Source organism: Oryza sativa, chromosome 8, assembly GCF_034140825.1.
Source record: "Oryza sativa Japonica Group chromosome 8, ASM3414082v1".
In the NCBI taxonomy this organism is placed as follows: domain Eukaryota; kingdom Viridiplantae; phylum Streptophyta; class Magnoliopsida; order Poales; family Poaceae; genus Oryza; species Oryza sativa.
In genome coordinates this window covers 22,786,156-22,809,163 of record NC_089042.1, presented here as the reverse complement: position 1 = coordinate 22,809,163, position 23,008 = coordinate 22,786,156, and the positions used below count along the sequence as shown (strand labels likewise).

Below are 23,008 nucleotides of genomic sequence, written 5' to 3'. Positions count from 1 at the left end.
TCTCTCTCTTCTCTTTTTTTTCTTTTATATCACTGGCTCCCTCCAGCTCGTAGTGCTCGCCGCCGATGTCGAGCTCCTAATCGCTGGCGGCCGAAACGCCGGCCGCCTCCGCGGCCCGCATCGCCGGCCGCGACCTCAATCGTCCGTCGAGGTATTGCTTCCTTTCTGCTCCTCGCAGGTGATTAACGCTTGCCGTCCCTAAACCCTAGCTCGGATTTTGGCGAACAGGAATCCCGTATTGCTCGATCGAATAATCGGGATGGTAATGACGCCGTCGCCTGGCTGCAAGCTGTGGCCGTCGCAGGGCGATGCGGGAACGGCGGCGGCGGCGGCCCTGGACTCCCTCCCGCCGGAGATGCTCGCCGACGTCATCTCCCGTCTCCCCATCCGCGAGACCGTCCGCACTTCGGCGCTCTCCCACGTGTCGCGCCGCTGCTGGGAGTCCGTCCCCTACCTCACCTTCTGTTGGCCACGCCGCACGCCCCCCGGCGCCATCAGCACCGCCCTCCGGCGCTAATCCGGCCTCGTCCGCAAGTTTACCAACTTGTATATCGGGGAGGAGGAGGAGGAGGAGGCGCCGTTCCGCTACTCCGACCGCTGGCTGCTCCTCCTCGCCGGGAAGGGGGTCCAATCCCTCTTCCTTGCTTTCTGACGGTCGGACGAGGAGATCCCTATGCTGCATTCTCTATCTTCTCGTGCTGCGAGCTCACCCAGCTCGAACTTGCAGACTGCTACATCCCAGGGTTGCCAACCTGCTTCGCGGGGTTCCCAAATCTAACCAGTCTAAGATTATCAGATGTTGGCTTCCCAGATGGAGCAAAAGGATTGGAGATATTGCTCGCTAGATCGCCATTGCTAAAGAGCCTTTCACTCCTGATGTTGCTGTTTCCTGCTAAAAACGGGGTGTATCACCAGTGGGTTATTCAGGCTCCAAATCTCCAGAACTTTTTTATTACTGGACTGTATGACGATGGTTGGCAGATCGGTGATCTCACGTTCCTTGAGGAAGCAACAGTCGATTGGCCATTATACTCATATGACCGTGATTTCGTCAAGCTTATTACAGGGTTGTCTCAAGCAAGGGAGCTCGACTTTGCAATGCCGGTAAAATTGTTCTACTCAACTTGTTTTTTCACTTGTACATTATCTGCGTACAGAGAAGTTATTTTTTTAGAGAGGAGAAGGCCTTGCTTCTATTGAAAGCAGCATTGGTAACAGAGTTAATATGGGGGATGCCCATTTTACATACCGATCAACACAGAAACAAAACAACATTCAGTTCTGAACCCCAAGAGGAGAAACAACAGAAACGAAACAACTCTCAGACAAAAAACACTAAGCAGCGCACTACAGCAGCAGAATGGACAAAACGACATTAGCCTAGACCAGTTCTTTGCGCCCCCAGGCTTGAAATCATCCCTTTCAGCTTCACAGCAATGTGATCCATCAGAGCAACTTCCTCAGAGCGACATAAAGCCTTCCACTGCAGCAAAAAGGAAACAATTTGGAATGGCAAAATCAGCGGAGAATACACAATTTTGTTTCTAAAAATCATGTTATTCCTGGTTGTCCAGAGCACCCAGGAAACTGCAACAAGTAAAGCTGAAAACACTCTATCCTTAGCTTTATTATTCATTTCATTCAGAAGAAACAAATCCTCAAAATTCCTAGGAGCTAGGTGCCAGCCAAAAGAATCTCTACAGACACACCACACAAATGAAGCCATAGGGCAGGTAAAGAGAATATGAGAAGTGGACTCTATCTCCCCATAAAGCTGGCAATATTCAGACCCTGACCAGTTTTTCATTTTCAGTTGTTCAGCTGACTGGATTCTATTCTTCCTCGCAAGCCAAACAAAATGTTTCATCTTCATGGGGGCAGGGCATTTCCAAATCTTGAGCATAGTAACATCTCTCACACCTCTAAAGGCAATCATCTCATACAGGGATTTAGTAGTGTACTTTTTGTTAGTGGATAGGCCCCAGGTCAGAGTATCTGGATTCTCACTCAGCGAAACCTCTGCTATCATCTCTTTCAACTCATTCCATTGTTCTTCTTCTATATTCCCAAAAGATCTTCTAAAAGTTAAACAATCAAATCCCCTAGTGCAAACCTCTGAAACTGTGATGTATTGTTGGTTGCAGATCTCATAAATGTTATGGAATCTGGTCTTTAGGGGGCAGGTGCCCAGCCACACATCCTGCCAGAACCAGATATGACTACCATTCCCCAGGGACCAAACAGAACCTAAGGACACCCATTTCCTCACATTCAACACCCCTTTCCAAAATTGAGACCCTTTTTCTCCAACAAACTGGAAGATACCTCCTTGCTGCAGGTATTTTTTCCTCAACAACTCAATACAAAGGCTATTGTCATGGGATTCAAGTTTAATGATCCACTTAGCTAGCAGAGCAATGTTTAACATCCTGGTTTCAGTTAGCCCAATCCCCCCAAATTCTTTAGGGAAAGCAAGGTCAATCCATCTCACCATGTGATATTTTCTCCCTTATCTATTACCAGCCCAATAGTATTTCCCCCTTAAAGAATCAAACTTATGGTGAATTCCCTCAGGAAGCTGATAAAAGCCCATTGCATAAGAAGGAATGGAAGATAAACACGCATTTATGTGAACAGCTCTCCCAGCATAAGTTAGGTTACCCCCATTCCAAAGAGACAACCTCTTCTCCATTTTATGTGGAAGAAAATTAAACTCTTGGTTGAGAATCTTGTCAGGACTGATGGGCAGACCAAGGTATTTCATGGGAAATTTGCCTCTAGGACAATTAAGCATCTTAGCAACCTCTTCATTTTCTGCATCTATCAACCTCACAGTGAAGATTTCACTCTTATGGTAGTTAATTTTCATCCCAGCCATCTCTTCAAAACAATATAACAAAAATTTGGTGGCCACTATTTGTCTGACATCAAAAGGAATGAAAATGACAGTATCATCAGCATATTGCAAATGGGTGATTCCCCCAGGGAAGATACCAGGGACAAGGCCAGTAAGAATACTATCTCTCTTAGCACTATCTAGCATGGCTGCCAAAGCATCACTAACTAGGTTAAACAGGAGAGGGGAAAGGGGGTCACCCTGTCTTAAGCCCCTATAAGTTCTAAAGAAGTCAGACCTCTCACCATTAATGTTGACACAAACTTTATCCCACATCACACAAGCCTTGATCCAATCAATCCAAATCTTGGGAAAGCCTTTTCTCTCTAGGACCTCAAAAAGAAAATTCCAGCTTACTCTATCGTAAGCCTTTTCAAAATCAATTTTCAGAATAATGCCCTGCTGATTTTTCAATTTGAATTCATGAAGCACCTCATGGAGAATTATGCACCCCTCTAAAATGAATCTCCCTGGGATAAAAGCAGTTTGGGTCTGAGAAATCACAAAGGGAGCAACCTCTGAAAGTCTGTTAGTCACCACCTTGCTAAGGAATTTAAAACAATCATTGAGGACACAAATGGGTCTAAATTGTCTGATATTTGTGGGGTCAGAGCTCTTAGGAATCAAAGAAATCACACCAAAGTTAAGTCTCTTTAAATCTAGTTTACCCTCATACAACATTAATAACATTTCAAACAGATCATTTTTGATTTCAGGCCAGAAAGCTCTGTAAAAATGGATATTAAGGCCATCAGGACCAGGAGCAATATTCAACTTAGCCTCCCTAATGACTTTATCAAGTTCTTCCATAGAAAAAGGTCTAGTGATAGCCTCCTTTTGGTCAGCATTAAGGCACAGCTCAGATTGCCAAATTTGGGGAGAAAGATGCACCGTAGAAAGATTATCAGCTCTGAACAAGGACTTATAATACTCAATAATGTGGGATTTCAGATCTTCCTTGGAGGTCAACTCTCTACCCTCATCTTCTAGGGAGAGGATCAAGCATTTCCTCCTTCTGCCATTAGCCATTCTGTGAAAGAACTCTGTATTTCTGTCACCTTGTAATAAAGTCATTTCCCCACATCTCTTGTGCCAAAACAATTCCTCCATTTCATAGATATGTTCAAGGTCAGCCTCCATCTCATATCTTTTATTCCATTCATCAGGGCTTAAATCTCTAATATCAGCTTGGGCATCCAACTCTTGGATCTGGGTTAGAATAACAGCTTTCTGTTGGTTCTTCTCCTGTCTAAGATTCAATTCCCAGCCTTTCAAAAATCTTCTCAGAAAGGATTGCTTCTTATTCGAGTAATCTAAAATATATGAACCATCTCTTGGAATCATGTGTTGTCTTACCAACTCATGAAAATTTTCCATTGTTAGCCAGGCTGATTCAAATCTAAAATACTTTGGGGGTCTCTCAATATCCTCACCAATATTAAGAATGGGAGGGGAATGGTCAGAACCAACCCTGAGAAGAGAGGAGAGAATAGAATTTGGATACTTATCTTCCGAACTAGAACTAGTAAGAACTCTATCAAGGACTTCCTGGGTAGAGTAGTCTTGTTTATTAGTCCAAGTATATCTAGAACCACATCTGTAAATATCTCTAAGCTCAAGATCAGAAATGAAAGAATTGAAAAGATCCATAGACCTCAAGTTCAAGTTCATTAGACTTTTCACTGGCAAACCTATACATATTAAAATCTCCACCTATGACAAAAGGATGATGAATATCTTGCAAATACCATCTAAGCTCATTCAGAAAATCAGGTTTCAAGGATTCTAACACAGGGCCATAAACCACAATAACCTCCCAAACACTATTATCTTTTTTATATCTGAACTCAACACTAAGGAAGAATGCACCAGCGTGGGTACCTAACTTCTCAATCAACTCATCATTGGTACCAATAAGGATGCCACCAGAAGCACCTCTAGAAGATTTCCAAGCCTAAGAAAAATCCTTAGAACCTTGGAAAGAATTCAACTCTCTATCATGAAAACTCTCTTTTTTGGTCTCCTGCAGACAAATAATATCAACTCCTCTATCTCTAATCACCTCTTTCAATTGTTTTTTCCTAGCAATGTTTCCCAAACCTCTAACATTCCAAAAGAGGATTTTCATTTTTTCTTATGTTTTTTTGCACCACCTCTCTTCTTCAGCTCTAAACTCTCAGAAGATATCTCCATATTATTCATCTCTTGAGAAGGGGTATTTAAATTGTCAACCTCTTCCCCCATGTTGTCTGGGAGCTCTTTCTCATTTCTCAATAAAGAGTCAACATCTGTCATCTCCTTTTCCTTCTCTTTTTTCCATCTCATCTCAGCTAATTTAGCTTGAACCAACTCTTTAGCCTTAATGGTCTCAATGGTATTTGCAATTTCTTCCTCATTACTTCCTAGAGAGATATTAGCAGCTATAGCAATACTATTCAGCTCAACAGGATCAATAATTTGAAAAACAACAAAGGGGTTAGAGTTACCTCCAGTCTCCAGGTTCTTCTTTTGAGTAAGCAGCTCAGCTATCTTAGGAATGGGGACTGAGGCCATGTCTCTGTTTCTCAAACTCATTCTAGAAGTGATCGCAGGTTCAGATTTTTTAGGTCTGTTCTTTTTGTAGGAAACCTCCTGAAAGCTATCTTCCTCATCCAACTCTTCCTCCTCTCTCTGTATTGCAATGTCAAATAAAGATGGAATGTCACATTTTTCAAACTCTAAGATTCCAGTCAACACATCCTCATTATCACCTTCCTCAGTCGATTTTTGTGTGACAGGGAAATCAATCTCCTGAGATTCATATTCTACATCTTGTGTTGTGTTTCCCTCCCACACTATCATTGCTTTAGAGTCACCCTCTTGATCTACCATACTCTCCTTTTCCACCACCAGCAGACTTTGTTTTTTACAGGCAGCCCTCTTAGTAGGACACTGCTGAGTCTCACTCAGGCATGTCTCTTCCAATGCCTTTTTCCCTTTGTAAGCAGGAGGGGCTGATTGAACATCACCTCTGGAACCTCCCATGAAAGATCTTCTATCATGGGCTGATCTACCTCTAGCTGGGCTTTGAGTATTTTGATCTTCATCCACATTCATGTCATCATTATCACCATTACCCTTCTTGTCCTTATCATCACCATCATCCGGGGGGAATTGTGAATTATCATAAGGAGGATAACCCTCTGGTTCCCACCTTATCATGTACCCCACCTTGTTAATGTATACATGGATAGCAAAGTGAAGTTCCCTTGGATCCTTACAAGCTAATCTTTCTCTGACTGGACCATCCCTTCTAAGAGTGCTCAAATCTATCATCTCAAATTCACCAACAAGCTCCACAATAGCTTTAATATGCTCTTCAGATCTAGCCAATTTAGGAACCCCAAAGATTTTAACCCAAACAACAGCCAATTCATCAATAGCATCTTCAGTCATTCCTGTTTCAACCACACTGGCCTTGATATGACAGGTATCAAAGTCGAAACTTTTACATGTAGAAATTTTGCTTCTCACCTCTTCTGATGGGAAATTAATCAAAAACTCTCTCTCATTCTTATCATCTCAACAGAAGCAACTCCCTGCAACACAGTCAGAATACCTCTTACAGGGTGTTTGGCCATCTCAACATCAGAAACATCTACCTGCAAACTGTAGAAACCCTGACCCGGAATACCAAAACCACATAGCTTCACACCTCTCTTTGACTGTAACATAGGGAAGTTTGCAGAGATATGACCTGAGCTATGGCAGGAGTAGCAGAGCGGAGGGTTTGTGCACGAGGCTTGGTGATGACCTTCACGGCCGCACTTGAAGCATTTCATCGCCGGCTTGGATCCCCCCGCTCCACGATCTCCCCAATCCCTACGCTCTTGGCCAGGGCGACCAGGACGACGCGGATCTCCCACAACTTGATTTCCTTTTGCTAGAAGCTGCTTGCGAAGTTCCTCTTCCTCACGGTGCGCCCAACTTCCACCAGCTTGCTTCCCCCAGTCGCCTCCAGCTTGTCGACCCCAATCACCACCTCCGTCTCCCGACTCCATCGCCTTCCTCTTGTTCGCTTGCCAATCCGGACGGCCTGGAGGGGGACGTCGCTTCATCACCACTTGCGCGAAAGTGCGGTGATCACACCTTCTCTCCAGAACTCTCCAGATCCGGCGTGCGGAGTCGCCAAATCGCCGGATTTCTTCGCTTCTCGCCGGAAACCCTAGCTGCGGAGAGAGCGAACCCTTTCTCACCCACACCCACTCACGGAAGCCTCTGGAGACTCGGGGAAAGAGGTCCTCGAGTTTATCCCCATAGCAACCGCCACGTGTCTGCCATGGATGCTCCCCCCTGCACGAGTCTCACTGTAGCTAGCGGGCTGGGTCGCACCTCTTGAATCGCGCCAAAATCGGCATGGATATTGAACGAACACGCGTCAAGTTTCTCTCGTGGGAATTGCGGAGAAGGGCCCTCATGGCAGTGGCTCGTTGCCGGAAGAGCCGACGAGTTCGCCGTCGCCGAGGAGGAGGCGACCTCTCCGAACGCTTCCAATGGCGCCTTCCCCTTGATCTGGTCAAAGCTGACCCCCTCAGCCCTATTACCGCCGCGTGGCTTGCCCCCTGGGGCACACGCCGCCGCCGTGAGCACGCCGCGTGGCTTGCCCTCTGGAGCACACGCCGCCGCAGTGAGCACGTCGGCGAAGGTGTAGCCCGCCGGCCACGATCGCGGCGAGGTCGCATTGTTCGTCGCCCTTCTCACCTCAATTATTGGTTTCAGAGAAGTTATGAGTCACAATGGATTTTCTTGCACTAAGATTAACAAAATGTCATCTTTATGTAATATCCTACCAAACTAATTTATCATCAGAACCAATTTAAATTATGAGTTCAAGTCTGCAATAGCTCATTTCATCAAATTATGCGCCCAACTCAGAGCTTGTGAAATACATTGCCATCCCACTATCCTAGTCAACTTCCAAATACATTACCATGCCACATTTAGCTTGTATGCCATGTTAGTTGATCGCATGGCGCATGGCGAAAACATGGAGATTAGTAAATGGAATGGTGATGTTGCACCTTTAATGTGGCACTCAACTGAGCCATTTTGAGACTGGGGCAGTTGACTAGGGTGATGGCATATTGAGTTTTAACATGGCAGTTCTGAGTTGGCTGCCTAATGTGCTGAGATGGGGTAGTTTGGACTTGATTGGAGCTTAAAACCCAGCCAAACACAGTGTGAAAGTGGCCTTGTTGACACGACGAAATAATTTTCCGTATTGTGCCATTTTTTTTTGTAGCAATGCTAGTGCAATGAATAATAGTTTTCTGTTTTATCTGAACATGTAGATCATAGAGAAAGCCTTCGATTGTAAGAAAACAACTTTTAGAATTTTTGGTTCAATTACAGTGTTGCGAGGGATTCTAAGAAATTGGAAGCGTTATATTTGTAGATTTTGGTAGTATTTTCTTACAGAACATCCTGTTGCATCGAGGAATACAAAAAAAAAAGTATTTTTGAATTGCAATTTTATAAATAGTGATTGTTGAAGTCCATTCTCTTCTGTTGTTGTGTGTATGTTATGTTATTATTGTTTGGGTTGAATATGTTTTCATTACTTTCATAATTCCAAATATTTTATATTGATAATTTCATAAAGCAGACCATTTTAGTACCTAATGGCAAGTGCACAAATCTAATTTGTATTGACTTTGTCTTGACTTGTATCTAATGTTTCACTTTATGTCAGGTGAGAGATGTTAATGTTCTGGAGGGACTGTCGTGCTCCTTTAAGAATCTGAAATGTTTATCGTTATGTACAAGTCTTCACTTGTTGTCAAATGTTTTGTCGTTTTTTTGTATAATCAGGAATGCCTCTAAACTCGAAACTTTGCGTATTAAGGTAATATCGTTAGTAATTGAAAATTTAATAGTACAGTTTTCTATAGACTTCTGTAAGTATATAAGTTATAATTGTCGATTTTGGCAGCTCTTTGATGATTCCACTCAAGACGATGAAGTTGATAATGATTTTCTAAATGGACAGTGGACTGATGACTTATTCTCCAATCTTAAAAGTGTTTACGTGAGAAATATGACGTGCAAGTTAAGTGAGATGCATTTTATTGAGTTTATTTTGTCAAAGGCAAGAAATCTTGAAAAAAATGATGTCTGCCTAGCTGAAGATTGTTCGAAATCTAATGAAGAGGCAGTTATAGAACTTGCAAAATAAAATATAGGCGAGCTTCTCCACAAGCCAAGGTATTCTTCAGCCGTGTTGAGTAAGATTAATTTTTGAAGTATCTGTAACTTGCGTGAATTAGGACCCAGGCTCCCAGCTTTGGTCCTCCTCCTAAGAAAAAAGAAAGTCAAGTTAAGCTTGAAACTTCAGGCGCTAGATCTGAATTATGTGGATGAAGCAGCTACGATTATTGTAAGAATTATTTGGATGCGGCACCTATGATTATTGTAAGTCTAACTCTGGGTGCGATGTAGAATTGTGGAAGTAGTAATAGATTGTTACTGAACAAAATGTTGGATTTTTTGTGCTTTTGCCTTCTCGTGGTGGTCCTTCCTGCTTCTGAATTGCTAAATCTCTCGGGGAGAGAAGTCATTATAACCCTCTTGTACTTTCCAGCAGTCGAATCTGAACATTGACCTCTCAAACTGTCTACAGTGCAAATGACAACATCAGATCATCTAATTTTATTCCTGAAATATCAGAGTCTAATACTAGTACATTGTTAGTCATCCTGGGTTTTTCCTCCAAAAAAAATCCTGGTTTTAGTTGGTGAGTTCCAATAGAAAAAAATTGCCACAAAATAGCAAGCCTGATGTTGAATCTTTCTTTGAGAAAAGTGGAATGATTCAATCTTATCCTGGCTTCGTTCAACTGAGGGAGATATTGAGAAACTTTTTCTCATTTTTCATGAGCACGCTTTGGGACTTTAGAACTGCAGGATGTGCTTTTTTTTAAAAAAAACCTTTTAATTCACTATTTAAGTTTAAAATAATTAATATTTAATTAATTATATACTAATGACTCTTCTTGTGCATATCTTCTCCTTCTCTTTCCTCATCTACTCAACCAACCCTTAGTATTGTGAGCTCATTTGAGTCGTTGAGCACTGCGACTAGAACTAGGCGATAACATGTGCCTTTCAGGACCTGTTTGTAAGGTTCTAACTCATAAATTTAACTCTAAAGAGATGGGTTTGAAGTGAACAGTCTAAACTCAGTTTTATCTCTTTAGTTCTTTTTTTTTTAAACACTGTTTGACTGAACTCCTATAAAAGATGTGGAGTTGTAACTCTATCAAACAAACCCTCAATGCACGAAAGCTTCGGCTCATATTCGGTCTTTCCACAAAGCTTTTGGATCTCAGACATGGTCGGTCCAACATATGTTAGGCCGCTTGAGTAGCGGACCGCGTGGCCCATGTTAGCCTATCCGGAGGGCCTACTAGCGTCTTATTCTTTTTTCTCGGAGAGACGGCCCAACCCAACCGAATTCGGCCCACGGGATCAAGACACATTCGCAAGTCCGCCGCAACAAAAGCAGGAGGGCTCAAGGGCGGTTAGGTTTCCGAGCGCGGGGAACGGAACGGGACGGCAGATTCTGGGGAAGAAATGGCGGACGTGCAGTCGCCGCCGCCGCCGCCGCCGCCGAGCGGCCAGCGGCGGCTCGTCGGGCCAGCGCCGGACGCCCTGGGCTCGCTCCCCCTCGACGTCCTCGACAGCATCCTCTCCCGCCTCCACATCCACGACGTGGTCCGCACCTCCGCGCTGTCCCGATCGTGGCGCCGCCGCTGGGAGTCGCTCCCCACCGTCGACCTCACGCGGAGCCCCGGCATCAGCGCCTCCGACGTGGACGCGCTGCTCCTCCGCCGCACCGCGCCCGCCCGCTCCTTCCGCCTCGCCACGCGCGACCGCTCCTGGTCCCCTACCGCCTTCCACGACTGGCTCCTCCGCCTCTCCCGCGGCGGTGGCGGCGGCGGCCTCCGCGACCTGGAGCTGACCCTCCGGTACACGTACATCAACAGCAAGCTCAACTCCTGCCTCTTCTCCTTTCGCGAGCTCACCTCGCTGAGACTCCACTGCTGCGGCCTCCCGCACGTGCCCACTGAGTTCGCCGGGTTCCCGAATCTGAAGACGATGTACCTCTCGGTGGTCAAAGTTCAGAGGCACGGGGGAAGGGGGTTGGCCACCCTGATTGCTGCATCGCCGGTGCTCCAGGAGGTGACTCTCATCGACGTAGTGCTCATTGGAGATGGACCCGACGAAGATTGGGTGATTCGGGCTTCCAATCTGCGGAAATTGACGATAGCTCTTGGCTCTGAATATGGTGGCCGGATGGAAGACCTTCCACGGCTGGAGGAATGTTGTCTCTTTGGCCTGAATTATGCCAAATACTTGACGGGGATGGCGCGAGTCACCAAGCTCACTTTCTACTGCAATTGCATGTTGGTAAACCCTCTGGCTCACTTCATCATTGCATCAATTCGATTCGTGTTCATTATGCTTACAGATCTTTTTGTTTTACCCCAAATGGCTGAGTAGTGATTGAAGGAAAGGCAGTGTAGTTGTTTATGCAATTTGTTTATTTGAACTCTTCTGGCCTGATTGGGGGAACCCAATCAAGCCCTTAGTAATTAATGATGTCCTTAGAATCTGTAAAGACTTTATTTGTTACAACTGTTGCAGAAGCAGAACTTTACCAATTTCAAGGACTTTGAGATTTTGTACAGAAGTTTTGTCAGAAGATATTCTGTGTGGTGCTTAAGATTACTTTTTATGAAGTGTTCAATTGGTTAACCTGACAGTAATCAGAAAAGAGATGAGTGAAATAGACAATATTATATAGAAACTGACTACTTATTGTCACTTTTTTACGTCGATATCATGTTTAACACTGTAAATTTTTTTCCAGTCAACTGAAGTTGACGTGCTGGAGCGATTGCCGTTCCTGTTTGAGAACCTTAGAAGCTTAATCCTTGGAGTGAATTTTTGTATGATGTCTCACATCTTGGCTATTTTCTGCCTACTTAGAAGTGCGCCTGTTCTTGAAGAACTCGATGTTTGGGTAAATGCTGAACTTTAGCTCACAAGCTGCTTTTCCCTTAACTTTGTTTCAAGATGACAAGTTGATGGCAATACTTTTGTGCTTTCCTACAGAATTGGAGTGAGGGTGCCCAGGAAATGGAAGCAAATGATGTGTTCTTGAATGCTCAGTGGATCAATCATATGTTTGCCAAACTTCATGTTGTGCGCATGAAGAAGGTTTATTGCCTCAATAATGAGATGCACTTTATAGAGTTCATTCTGTCCAAGGCAAGAGTACTGCGAGTGCTTTCCCTCACTCTTGCGTCTGATTCCCTGAGCAGTATTGAGGAAGCAATTATTGATATAACAGAATATCCAAGAGCATCACCTGATGCGCAGGTCATCTTCATGGGTGTAGAGCCAGAATCTGCAAATAAGTAAACATTGTGATTCTGATTTCCTAGCCATGCTGTTCCATACATTCATCCAACTTCTCAGATGTTCTTTACTACACTTGACTTAAAAATTCCTTCCGGTTCAGTCTTTTCTGGACACCCTATGTGTTTTTAGTATTCTTCGCTGTTAATATTGTCTATAGTGTAAATTGTATTATACATCCCTAAACTTGCTTGAGTGCGAAATTACTCCCTGAACTTATAAGCATTTTTTTACTGCACATCCAATAACTCTTTTTTTCCTCAGTGATATGAATGGTTTCCTGGATTTATCCGCTGAGTTTCCTGACGTGGAGGAGGAAGAGACATCAGGCTTAGGATCGCTGGATACTGTACACCCTCGGAGAAGGCAGCGATCCAACGGGGAGTCTGTAGCTCAGCTGCAGCTGCTTCAGGAGCAGCTGCAAGAGCTGGAAAAGGAGAAGGATCAGCACCACAAGCCTACGGTGGAAGAATTGAAAGAGATTATCCAGGAGGGTAAAAAAAACGCAATTAAATTTCAAAATTACTTCGAATCTACCATCCAGGTACTGTAGTTGTACTAGCACAACAATCTTCGCTTTCCAGAAAGAACAAATAGTTGTTGAGTGAATGAATTTTGCTGGCTGATGGAATGCAGTCTCTGTCTAAGCAACACGACCTTAGCCAATTTAGGCTTCCCCCATTGCCAGAGTTCCCATCGGAGCTGTCATCTCATCCGGTAAGTAATGCCAAGGTTTTTATATTAATTGGAATAGTTGGAAACTTGGAATATGCCATATGTGCTTATATAATTTTTGATAATAAAGGTCACCACCAGACCAGGAGACACTCCTGTCGATCCTGCTGACAATGTTGCTGCTAATGTACCTGAGGATTCTCGAGAAGGCCATGCTACTTCTGGTGATGCTGATGTTCATGTCCGTTCTCCAATAGACTTCGTTGCCAAATGTGTTGGGAATGGTTGTGCAGAATCTCCAGAAGACCAAATCTGACGAGAGTTTCATGATTCTAGCCATTTCTGTACTTCCTTTTGATGTGAAATTTTTAGTTCTTGACACCCCTCGATGGTGGAACTTAACAGCTAGGTTATGATCTGTTGATAAACATTGCATAGCCAATTTAGTCGGGTAAGGGAAGGCAGCGACAGTTTTTGGATGAACAAATACACAAATTCACGATGGTACTCTAGTTATAGATTGACAGCCTTTGGATGAACAAAGACTGCTTTTGGAATTGACATTTGGGTTCACACTGCAGTTTTCGCTTTCGGCACATATAAGAACCCACTGTCCAGTTGGAGGTTTCCAATCGCACAGCTGAAATAGCAAAATACATAATGTGGAAAAAATCGAATCTTTAAAAGTAAATCGAAGTTGAAAGGTTCAAAGTTTTGGCTTGAATATTTCATTTCTTCAATTGATAGTATTTCAGTACTTATGCAAGTTTCAAAAAAAAAAAAGAAAGAAACATAGCAATATACTAGTTCATTGATGCAACGATTTGAGTTTCCAACCACTCAGGTCCTTGTTATGACCTGAACTCGAGGCGAATCACACGAATTAGCAATAAAATACACCGATAACTCAAGATAATTTGAGAAGAAATTAGGGAATCAGTGGAGAACAAAAGATAATAAAGGTAGAAAAACAGAGGATAACAAAGAAGAAATTAGGGAATCAGTGAAGAACAAAAGATAACAAAGATCGAAAAACATAAGGTAACAAAGACATAAGACATAATTTAAGAAGAAAATAGATGAAACGCCGCTCTGTGATGCGGGATATATGGATGAAATATGTTAAATGTCGTAAAACTGATGGATAGGTTTGGTTTGGATTTAAATAGTATGAAAACAATATGAGAAATGGTAATTTAGCATGCTTATATATTGAGGTTTAGAATGTAATAAATTGTAGATGTCATTGCTATGCATGCATGATGAGTTTTAGATAGTGGGTTGATGTGGCATGCTCGCATGTTATCCTTTAAGTGTATTAATAATTATATATGGTTATATGTTAAGTTTTAGATATTTAGTGGGCTATAACTTTATATAAAATATAGATTAGAGAATTAGTGGAGAACAAAATATAATAAAGATAGAAAACCGAGGATAAGAAGGATATAAGAACAAAAGATAACGAAGAACATAACATATAACAAAGGTAGAAGAAGAACAATAGATTAATGAATTATATGCCTCGTCATTTGGTGAAATACGGATAATAAGTCATTCGCGTATAGCAAAAAATAATAATTTATGGGTAAAACTTTTATGTGTTCTCAATGACTTAAATGCCAATGATGAAAAAAAAACTTCAAAATTAAGTTTTAAATTTTAAATTTTGGCAGTGCCTGATGCTATATAGAGGAAATGACGGAGTATGTATTCAATATGTTTGTTTTGATAACCCCTTCAATCCTTTATACATGACTTGCTTATCTTATAACTGAGCAAATTTACTGACCTACAAAACCTACAAACTTATCACTGAGCTCACAAGTCTAATAATTGCTAAGTCTAAATCCTAGCAGCAAATTGATGATAGACCCACATAGTGGCACACTAAGTACTTGGGATACAACATCAATTGGTGATCATTTATTCTTTAGTAAGTTCTGTAGCTAGCTTTTCCAGGACAGCTTCATGCCTCTTCAATTTTGCTTCACTAAAATTTGAAGTGTCCTTGTCCAACAATCTTAAGTATGTCTGATACTTCTCCATTCTTGTTTGTTCCTTCTTTGCTTTCAGCTGCTTTCGATGCTGCTTCTGCAGATTTCAGCATCGCTTCTGCTTTTAATTTTATAGCTTCATTGTAAAGAACAAAGTCTTGACATGGCTGGTCCCCCAAAGGAGAAGGTGCGGCATTTTTACCCCTCCCTTTTAGCTTGGCTTTGGCTTTTTTCTGCCCCTCAGGGCGCTTCTCTTTGCGGCTGGTCTCCTCCTCCGTGTCTTGATTGGATGATGATGTGTATGCACCTGTTTCAGAGATCTTAGTCCTCTTATTCTTACTATCTTCTTCTAAGACCCTTCGCCATTTTGGTTGATCTTTCAGTTCCCTCCACATGTATTCCAATGTGAAAGGTTTTTCATTGTTTTCTGACTTAAAAATAATATGAGCCTTTTCCATGATCATATCATCAGAGTATCCACTCCTAAAGGTTCTTCTAACTCGAGAATAAGCTCCACAAAATTTCCCAATTTCCTTCTTAACACCACCCCAATGTGTCTTGCATTGCACGGCTATCCTTTTGCGGTTACTTCTAGATGTATTGCTGTTAAACTCTGCAGCAACAGCCTTCCAATAGTATTCTGACTTCTGATCATTACCTTTTATGGGATCCACTGAATTATTCAGCCAAGAGCTAAGGAGTCTTATGTTTTCCTCTTTAGTCCAGTTGACTCTTGTCCCTCTCCTCCCTGCCTCTTCACTGTTGTCACTTGACTCTTCGATATTAACCACATTGTTCTCTTCGTGTCTTGCAGGGCACTGAGAGGCTGATTCTGATCCGTGGGAAGAAGCAGACCCAACAATTTGATTTGGTGAGTACACACAATTTTCCGGAGGACGAAAACCTTGAAAACTCATTGGTGTAGATTGTAACCAATGTGCTTGCTGCTGAAAACCGTTGAAGCTTGGAGTAGAATTGCCATATGGTTGATAGTTGGTAGGAGCCCCAAAAGGATGGAAGTTCTGAAAAGTGGGTGTTGAGAATTGAGAAAACTGTGTTTGAGGGAATATTGAGGGGAATTGTGGAGAAGTGGAGTTTTGGCTACCATTTCCAGAAGCTTGGCTTTGGGAGCCTTGGCTAAGCATGTGCATAAAACCTCTGTTGGGGGGGATCCATCTTGTTTGATGAAATACAGAAAAAATGACTTGAGTTGTGTTTGTATTTGTAGAGGATGAGGTTGCAGCATTGCTGCAACAAGTTGCAACGGCTACAAATGTATAACGGCTATAACTGCTACTCTATTATTTTAGTGCAACTGTTAGAAATCACTGTGCACATGCTATATTTTATTTCTCTACTGCCGGCAGTAGCGCTACTGCCTGGATGTTGCTATTATCTACCCCCACAATGGCTACTACCTATTTGGATGGGTGCATTTATTGCTTATTACCTGTTTTTTGAGCACATTGTGGATACCCTAACACAACAGTACAATTGATTGGTGGGGTTCACTCCTAACTCTAGAAAGCAGGAACCACTTGTCATTCACCCAACAGGAATACAACAAAGGATTGTTGAGAAATTCCGTATGATTTAAATTATAGAGTATAGTTTACCCTTTGGCTCTCATGTAGATGTAGTGCTTTGTATGGTTCAAACGTATGAAGAATTTGGAAAAAAAACTTACCATAAGATTCCACCATATATGAAAAATATTTCCCATGTCTTCTTCTCAAATTCCTAAGCTTTTGTATGTGTTCTCTGTCCTTCGTACACGGTAAGATTGCAAAATCATCTATTTTACAAGTGGAAAAAGTCCACTTTGACTCCCTTAAATATCGGCCGAATCTAATTCGTATCCCTAAACCGCAAAACCAGATAGGACGACTCCTCCAACTATTGAAACCAGTGCAATTTGACTCCCTCAACGGTTTTGAAAGCGGTTTTGGCTGACGTGGCGCTTAAGTAGCGGTGTTGACCTGGCCTTCATCCCACGTGTCGCTTACGTGGCATTAGAATAAAAACAAAAACCAAAAATTTGTAGGACCAACATGTCATTCAAACAAAAAGGTGGGACCCACCGACATGTGGGCCCCACATGTCAACCACCCTCTCCTTCCCTTCTTCCTCCTCCCTCCCTCTCTCTCTCCCTTATATATCTCTCTCCCCCGGCCTCTCTCTTCACCTTGGCCAGCGGCGGCTGTGGAGACGGCGGTGGTCGATAGCGGCGGAGGTGGGGAACGACGGCGACGGCGAGGAGGTGGGCGGCAGCGTGTCCAGTCCGCTTCCGCGTCCCGGCTTCGGCAGCGGGGTGGGGCAGTCCTCCCTAGGCGTCGCTCGTGTCAGCATCGTCTCGATCCACAGCGAGACGAGCAGCGTCGGGACGCGGATGCCGAGGCGGTCCAAGGCGAAAGACACCGGGTCGGTGCTGACGATGTCGTCGGGGGAAGGGGCGCCGGTAACCAGGGCGGGGATGTGGTCGAAGAAGCCGCCGCACGCGTGAACCGCGTCCACGCCGTCGCGCCACCACTGTCGCCGTTTCTGTGCTTCTCTCCTTTCCTTCTCCTCGAAGCTATCGGCATCATCAAGCAAAACGCCACCCGGAGCAATTCCTCATTGGCTCATTGTGCCACTCTCCCCCTACTACCGCCAGCCGCCTCTTTCCCCTTGACGAGCGTGCCACCCTTCGGGCTCCCCACCGTCTCTGCTACCCCAAAGAGCTGCCGCCCTCGCTGGCTTCGGGAGGCCATCGGAGCTCCCCTGCCTCCCCATCCCGGACGAGACCGTCGCCATGCTCGTCTACCCCACCGCCGGACGAGCGCCTCCACTAGCCTCCCCGCAGTCTTGCGGCGACCAACTTCCCGTGCAGCATCTTCCCCCACAGCCTCCCACCGTCGGCCTCCTCCTCTTTTTTCCCCACCGTCGAGCTCCCCACCACGCCGGCGAGGAGGCGGGTGGCGGCGGCGGCGGCGTGTCCAACCCGCTTCCACGTCCCGCAGCCGCGGCAGGTTCGGCAACGTGGCGGGGCAGTCCTCCCTCGGTGCCGCCCGCGTTAGCATCGTCTCGATCCACAGCGAGACGAGCAGCATCGGGATGCGGACGGCGAGGCGGTGGAGAGGGCGCTGGGTGTGGACAAGGCGCTCGGGTGGAGCACCGGCCGTCCGCTCCAACTACCACCCGGAATCGCCGCCCCTGCCGCCGATTGTGCCAAGAGAGAAGGTGAAGAGAAAGGGGGAGAGAAAGAGAGAGAAGGGAGAGAGAGGAAGGAAGAAGAAGATAGAGAGGATGACATGTGGGCCCCACATGTCAGTGGGGCCCACAATTTTTTAATGTGCGAATCACGGATGGGTCCCACAGATATTTTTTTAATTCAGTGCCACATAAGCGCCACGTGAGATGAAGACTAGGTCAACATCGCCACATCAGCGTCACGTCAGCAAAACCGCCCTCTAAAACCATTGAGAAAGTCAAATTGCACTAGTTTCAATATTTTGGGGAGTCGTCTTATCTGATTTGTGGTTTAGGAATACGAATTAGATTCGACGTATATTTAAGGGAGTTAAAGTGGACTTTTTCCTTTACAAGTTGGCCCAGGCCCAGGCCCAATTCCTTTCGCCGCTTGCTCTTCTAGGCTCTATAGCTAGAGAGATTTCGTTAGGTTCCCGAGCGCGCGAATTTGGGAAATTCTAGGTTTCCAAGCGAGCAATGGCCGCCTCGCCGCCCAACCGGGAGCGGCGGCTCGCAGCGGCGGAGCCGGAGCCGCCGCCGCCGGACGGTCTGGGTGCGCTCCCCGTAGAGGTCCTCGACAACATCCTCGGCCGCCTCCACATCTACGAGGTGGTCCGCACCTCGTCGCTCTCCCGCGCGTGGCGGCGCCGCTGGGAGTCGCTCTCCACCTCGACCTGACCCGCAGCCCCGGCGTCGCGGCGTCCGACGTCGACGCGGTCCTCCTCCGGCGCTCCGCCGCCGCCCCCGTCCGCGCCTTCCGCCTCGTCGCGCGTGACCCCTCCTGGTTCGTCGACGCCCTCCACGACTGGCTCCTCCACCTCTCCCGCAACGGCGTCCAGGCCCTGGAGCTGTGGTTCCCGACCTACAACTTCCAGCTCCATTCCTGCCTCTTCTCCTGCCGCGAGCTCGCCTGCCTCGACCTCGACAGCTGCCGCCTCCCGCCCGCACGCATGGGGTTTGAGGGATTCCCGAACCTGAAGAAGCTACGCCTCCATGAAGTTACCCTCCCGGAGCACATGGGAAATATGTTGGCTGCCTTGATTTCCGCGTCGCCATTGCTGGAGGAGGTGGAGCTTGTAAGTGTGTTTCTTGTCGGCGACTACCCTGACGAGGAGTGGGTGATTCGTGCGCCCAATCTCCGGAAGCTTATAATGGTTGCTGCGTTTCCTTATGGTGGCCGAGTGGAGGAGCTTCCACGACTGGAGCAAGGGATTCTGTGCGGCCCCAACTACGCCAAGTTCTTGACGGGGATGGCTCATGTGACCAAGCTAGAGTTCATGTGCCACTATATGTTGGTAAAGATTCTGGATTTTCATGGCTTAATGTTTTAATTGATTGCTTTTTCATAAGTGGTTGAGGACTTATTATACCATGCCTATGTAGTTGCTTACTGCTAAATTGCTAATTGCAAAAGATAGAAAGGAAAAGAAGAGAAGAGGCTTTTTATATTCATAGAAAAGACAATGTTCAGATAACACTTCATTTTAGACAGAGCAGTTCTACATCATCTGAGATGTATAATATTTCCAACTTCTTCTTCCTGCCACACATTAGAATTAGGAAATGGAAAAACATGATATGCAACATTACTGTAGAAATCAATCAATGCCCACTGAAACATTACTTTTTGTGCAAACTCATTGTTCGTTTTTTACTTCATCTGTATTGTCTAACACCTTATTTGTTTTCCTTTTTCAGTCAACTGAAGTTGATGTGCTGGAGCAGCTACCGTTCTTGTTTGAGAATCTTAGGAGCTTAGTCATTAGTGTTAATTTCTGTAAAATGTCCCACATTTTATTTATGTTCTGTCTACTTAGAAGTGCTCCTGTTCTTGAAGAACTTGATGTTGTGGTAATGTTAAATGATCACTTGCAAATTCATTATGCCATTACTTGTTTCAAGGTAATGATACTGTCTATGTTTCCTTCATAGGGACAAAGCAATGATGCTCAGGATATTGATGCGAATGATGAGTTCTTGAATGCTCAGCCAACCTATGATATGTTTGCGAAACTTCGTGTTGTGCGAATGAAGAAGGTTGCTTGCCTCTGTAATGAGATGCACTTTATGGAGTTTGTTCTAAACAAAGCAAGAGTACTGCGAGTGCTATCTGTTTATCCTTCTTCTGGCGTCACTTGTAGTAATGAGCAGGCTTTTATAACAGAACATCCGAGAGTTTCACCTGATGCACAAGTCATCTTCATGAATAGAGAATCTGCAAACAAGTAAGCATTCTGATTCTAATATTTTCTTGTGTTGTTCCATAAACCCATCGGTCACTGTCTTGTCCTAAACCACAATTAAATACAGTTATACTTGGCAATGCCTTCTAGTATACATATTTGGTCGCGCTGTTGAAATGTAAATGCACTCCAGGGTGGACACCATGGAAACCTGCATTCCTAGTTAGGTCTGAGTCTTACAGGAAGTTGTTCTGCCCCCTCATGCTCCATGCTTCCACTTCCTCCTTCGACAATCGACAACTCTCCAGATCTACAGCATACCTGTCCATCTCCTACTCATGCTTCAGCTAACCAGATAAACTTCTATCTGTTTACATCTGCAATCTGTATATCTCGGTTCTTCTGCTCTGCTTTCCCTTTCTGATCTTTTTTATATCAAGTTCCAAACATAGAGAATTATTCCTATGCATCTACTCTAACTAGGACTCTGTCACTGAACTCTATAGTTCCAAGCAAGTCTGATAAGTTCATCTTTTGATATATTTTAGAACTGTCACTGAACTCTATAGCTTGTTACTACAACTGTCATTGAAATCTATAACTGAGTATTTATTTCATGCCTTTATCCTTGTACTCTGTGACAACCTTGCTGGTATACTATATGCACACTTGGTAAGTAAACTGATAGTGTATTCACTGCCTTATATTGGCTATAGCTTACATTATAAAGTTAAGTTGGTCCTTCCAACATATTGAAAAATGTATTTGTGCTTCTCAAAATCTTTAGCAGTGAATTGCACTCAAGAAACTAATTTTTTTCTTTGAAACTGCAGTAGTGCGGTTTCATACTTTCACGGGAGCCTGTAAGCTCCCCAGTATGTGGATTCTCCTCTCCTTCCAAAGTGTTGCTGCGATGCATGATGAGGAGTAATGGTACCTCCTCACAAATAAGAACTTGAAAACACGCTGCCCCTGGCCCTGCGTGCTTGCAAGTACCATTAGAGAAGCTTCACGTGGTACCACCCCACATATTTCACTTTTACATGTGACAAGGGCCTCTGCAACAATGGCAAGGTGGCGTGGATGCATTTGCTAGGAGGTAGTCTCGATTGACAGTTGATAATCTGCTTCTTAGCTGGAAGCTGAATTTTGTTTTGAGGTGAAACCGGAATGAGTTGAAAGATTTTGAATCAATTTGTAAATTGTTGAATCAAACTGAAAAAAAAATCTTTTAATATGAGTGGGATGACATTGAATAGGGGAAATGTTTTTCGTATTGAGTTGAAAATTTCTTGAACCGAGTTGATGAGCAGCTGCAGATTCCAATGTGGGGACAAATCTTAGGACAGGCAGTGGGAGAGGGCTACTGGGGAAGTGGGGAGTCCTCATAACATGTGTTGGTGGGACAAAGTAGTAAGGCATGAATGGTGTATCTGTCCCCTTCCCACAAACACTCTTAAAATAGTTGCTCATCTTTTTTTTTCTTGTATATTTAGCACTATGAAATTTGCCTTCCCCGTATCCATCTGATACTGATATTCTTCTTACTTTTAATCTAACTTAATGCCAGTGGTTACATGGACACTCCCAGTGTTAATTATAAGTTGGAAACAACAAGAACAGGCAACTGGATAGATCTTGCACATCCTTGCAAAATTAATCGGTTGGATCTAGATGCCGTGGATCAGCATAAACATATTGAGGAGATGTTGCTAATACGGCAAAAGTTACTGAAAGAACGCAAGGAGATGGCACAGGCTCTTCATGAAGATAAGAAGCTTTTGCTAAACTACTTCGCTGCAGTTAAAAAATACTTCACTTCTAACCTAAAGGTAGCTAAGATTAACCATTTTTCATTTTTTATTCTTCAATTCATTAGTTCTTACTTCCTGATGGAAATGCAGTATCTGTCTGAGCAATTGAACATTTCCATTCCACCATTTCCTGAGCCTTCGTCAGTCTCATCATCTTCCCATCCTGTAAGTAATATTACTTGCATACCGAATACCAGTTGTATTCATCTTGCATACTTGTCTCATAATACTTTTTGTCATCAAAGACCTCGCCCAGGTTGGCAGAAGCTCTTACCGATCCTGCCAGTCGTAGTGCTGACAATGTGCAAGCAGATTCTCGAGCTGACCAGGTAGCCATTGGTGCTTCCAGTGCTCGTGCCAATTCTCCTAAACCTGAAGACAATGTCTGACGAGTCTTTCAGCTGCTGTCTTCTGCTTCTTTCTTCCTGATGTAGCTATTCGATTTCTTGTAACTCTGGATTCTGTTTGCATTTTTGCTGAATGATGTACGGCATGATCTCGACTTAAGTTTAGTGCGTGATGGTTTTATCATTTCTTGATAGAGGGAGGATATAACTAGAAAATAGAAATTGCTATTATACTCCACTCCATCTGCAGCCTTAGAGAAAATATGGTCGTGGAGAAACATAATTGACTGTTTTCTTCGAGAAATAACTAAATTGCATGGATTGAACAAATCTAATTATCCAAACATAATAAATTGTTTAGAAAAATTACGTTGACTGAGCATTTGGTATAATTTTAAATATAAGTT

At 44.1% G+C, this 23,008-nt stretch overlaps 2 protein-coding genes and 2 pseudogenes across 2 annotated transcripts; 3 read left to right on the top strand and 1 right to left on the bottom strand.

Annotated features, from left to right (window-relative positions):
• Positions 1-51: 51 nt before the first annotated feature.
• Positions 52-9,422, top strand: LOC4345769 (uncharacterized). The gene is made up of 4 exons (XM_015795122.3): positions 52-151; positions 229-1,104; positions 8,628-8,780; positions 8,868-9,422. The coding sequence occupies exons 2-4, from the start codon at positions 877-879 to the stop codon at positions 9,108-9,110; spliced, it is 624 nt and encodes a 207-aa protein (XP_015650608.1). The 5' UTR covers positions 52-151; positions 229-876; the 3' UTR covers positions 9,111-9,422.
• A 1,042-nt stretch (positions 9,423-10,464) lies between these two features.
• On the top strand, positions 10,465-13,612 carry LOC4345768 (F-box/FBD/LRR-repeat protein At1g13570). Its single transcript, XM_015792824.3, has 6 exons — positions 10,465-11,343; positions 11,807-11,959; positions 12,052-12,356; positions 12,622-12,901; positions 12,994-13,074; positions 13,163-13,612. Exons 1-6 carry the CDS (start codon positions 10,507-10,509, stop codon positions 13,346-13,348), a joined length of 1,842 nt encoding a protein of 613 aa, XP_015648310.1. The 5' UTR covers positions 10,465-10,506; the 3' UTR covers positions 13,349-13,612.
• A 1,346-nt stretch (positions 13,613-14,958) lies between these two features.
• LOC107277173 (uncharacterized) lies at positions 14,959-17,822 on the bottom strand (annotated as a pseudogene).
• Positions 17,823-18,693: 871 nt separating this feature from the next.
• LOC9270368 (F-box/FBD/LRR-repeat protein At1g13570-like) lies at positions 18,694-22,795 on the top strand (annotated as a pseudogene).
• Positions 22,796-23,008: the final 213 nt, after the last annotated feature.

Excerpts from the sequence above, each read along its gene's own strand:
- LOC4345769 (XM_015795122.3), top strand. The coding sequence starts at position 877 with ATGTTGCTGTTTCCTGCTAAAAACGGGGTGTATCACCAGTGGGTTATT. Across the intron at positions 1,105-8,627 it reads AGCTCGACTTTGCAATGCCG|GTGAGAGATGTTAATGTTCT; the intron begins GTAAAATTGTTC and ends ACTTTATGTCAG. Across the intron at positions 8,781-8,867 it reads TCGAAACTTTGCGTATTAAG|CTCTTTGATGATTCCACTCA; the intron begins GTAATATCGTTA and ends CGATTTTGGCAG.
- LOC4345768 (XM_015792824.3), top strand. The coding sequence starts at position 10,507 with ATGGCGGACGTGCAGTCGCCGCCGCCGCCGCCGCCGCCGAGCGGCCAG. Across the intron at positions 11,960-12,051 it reads TTGAAGAACTCGATGTTTGG|AATTGGAGTGAGGGTGCCCA; the intron begins GTAAATGCTGAA and ends GCTTTCCTACAG. Across the intron at positions 12,357-12,621 it reads GAGCCAGAATCTGCAAATAA|TGATATGAATGGTTTCCTGG; the intron begins GTAAACATTGTG and ends TTTTTTCCTCAG.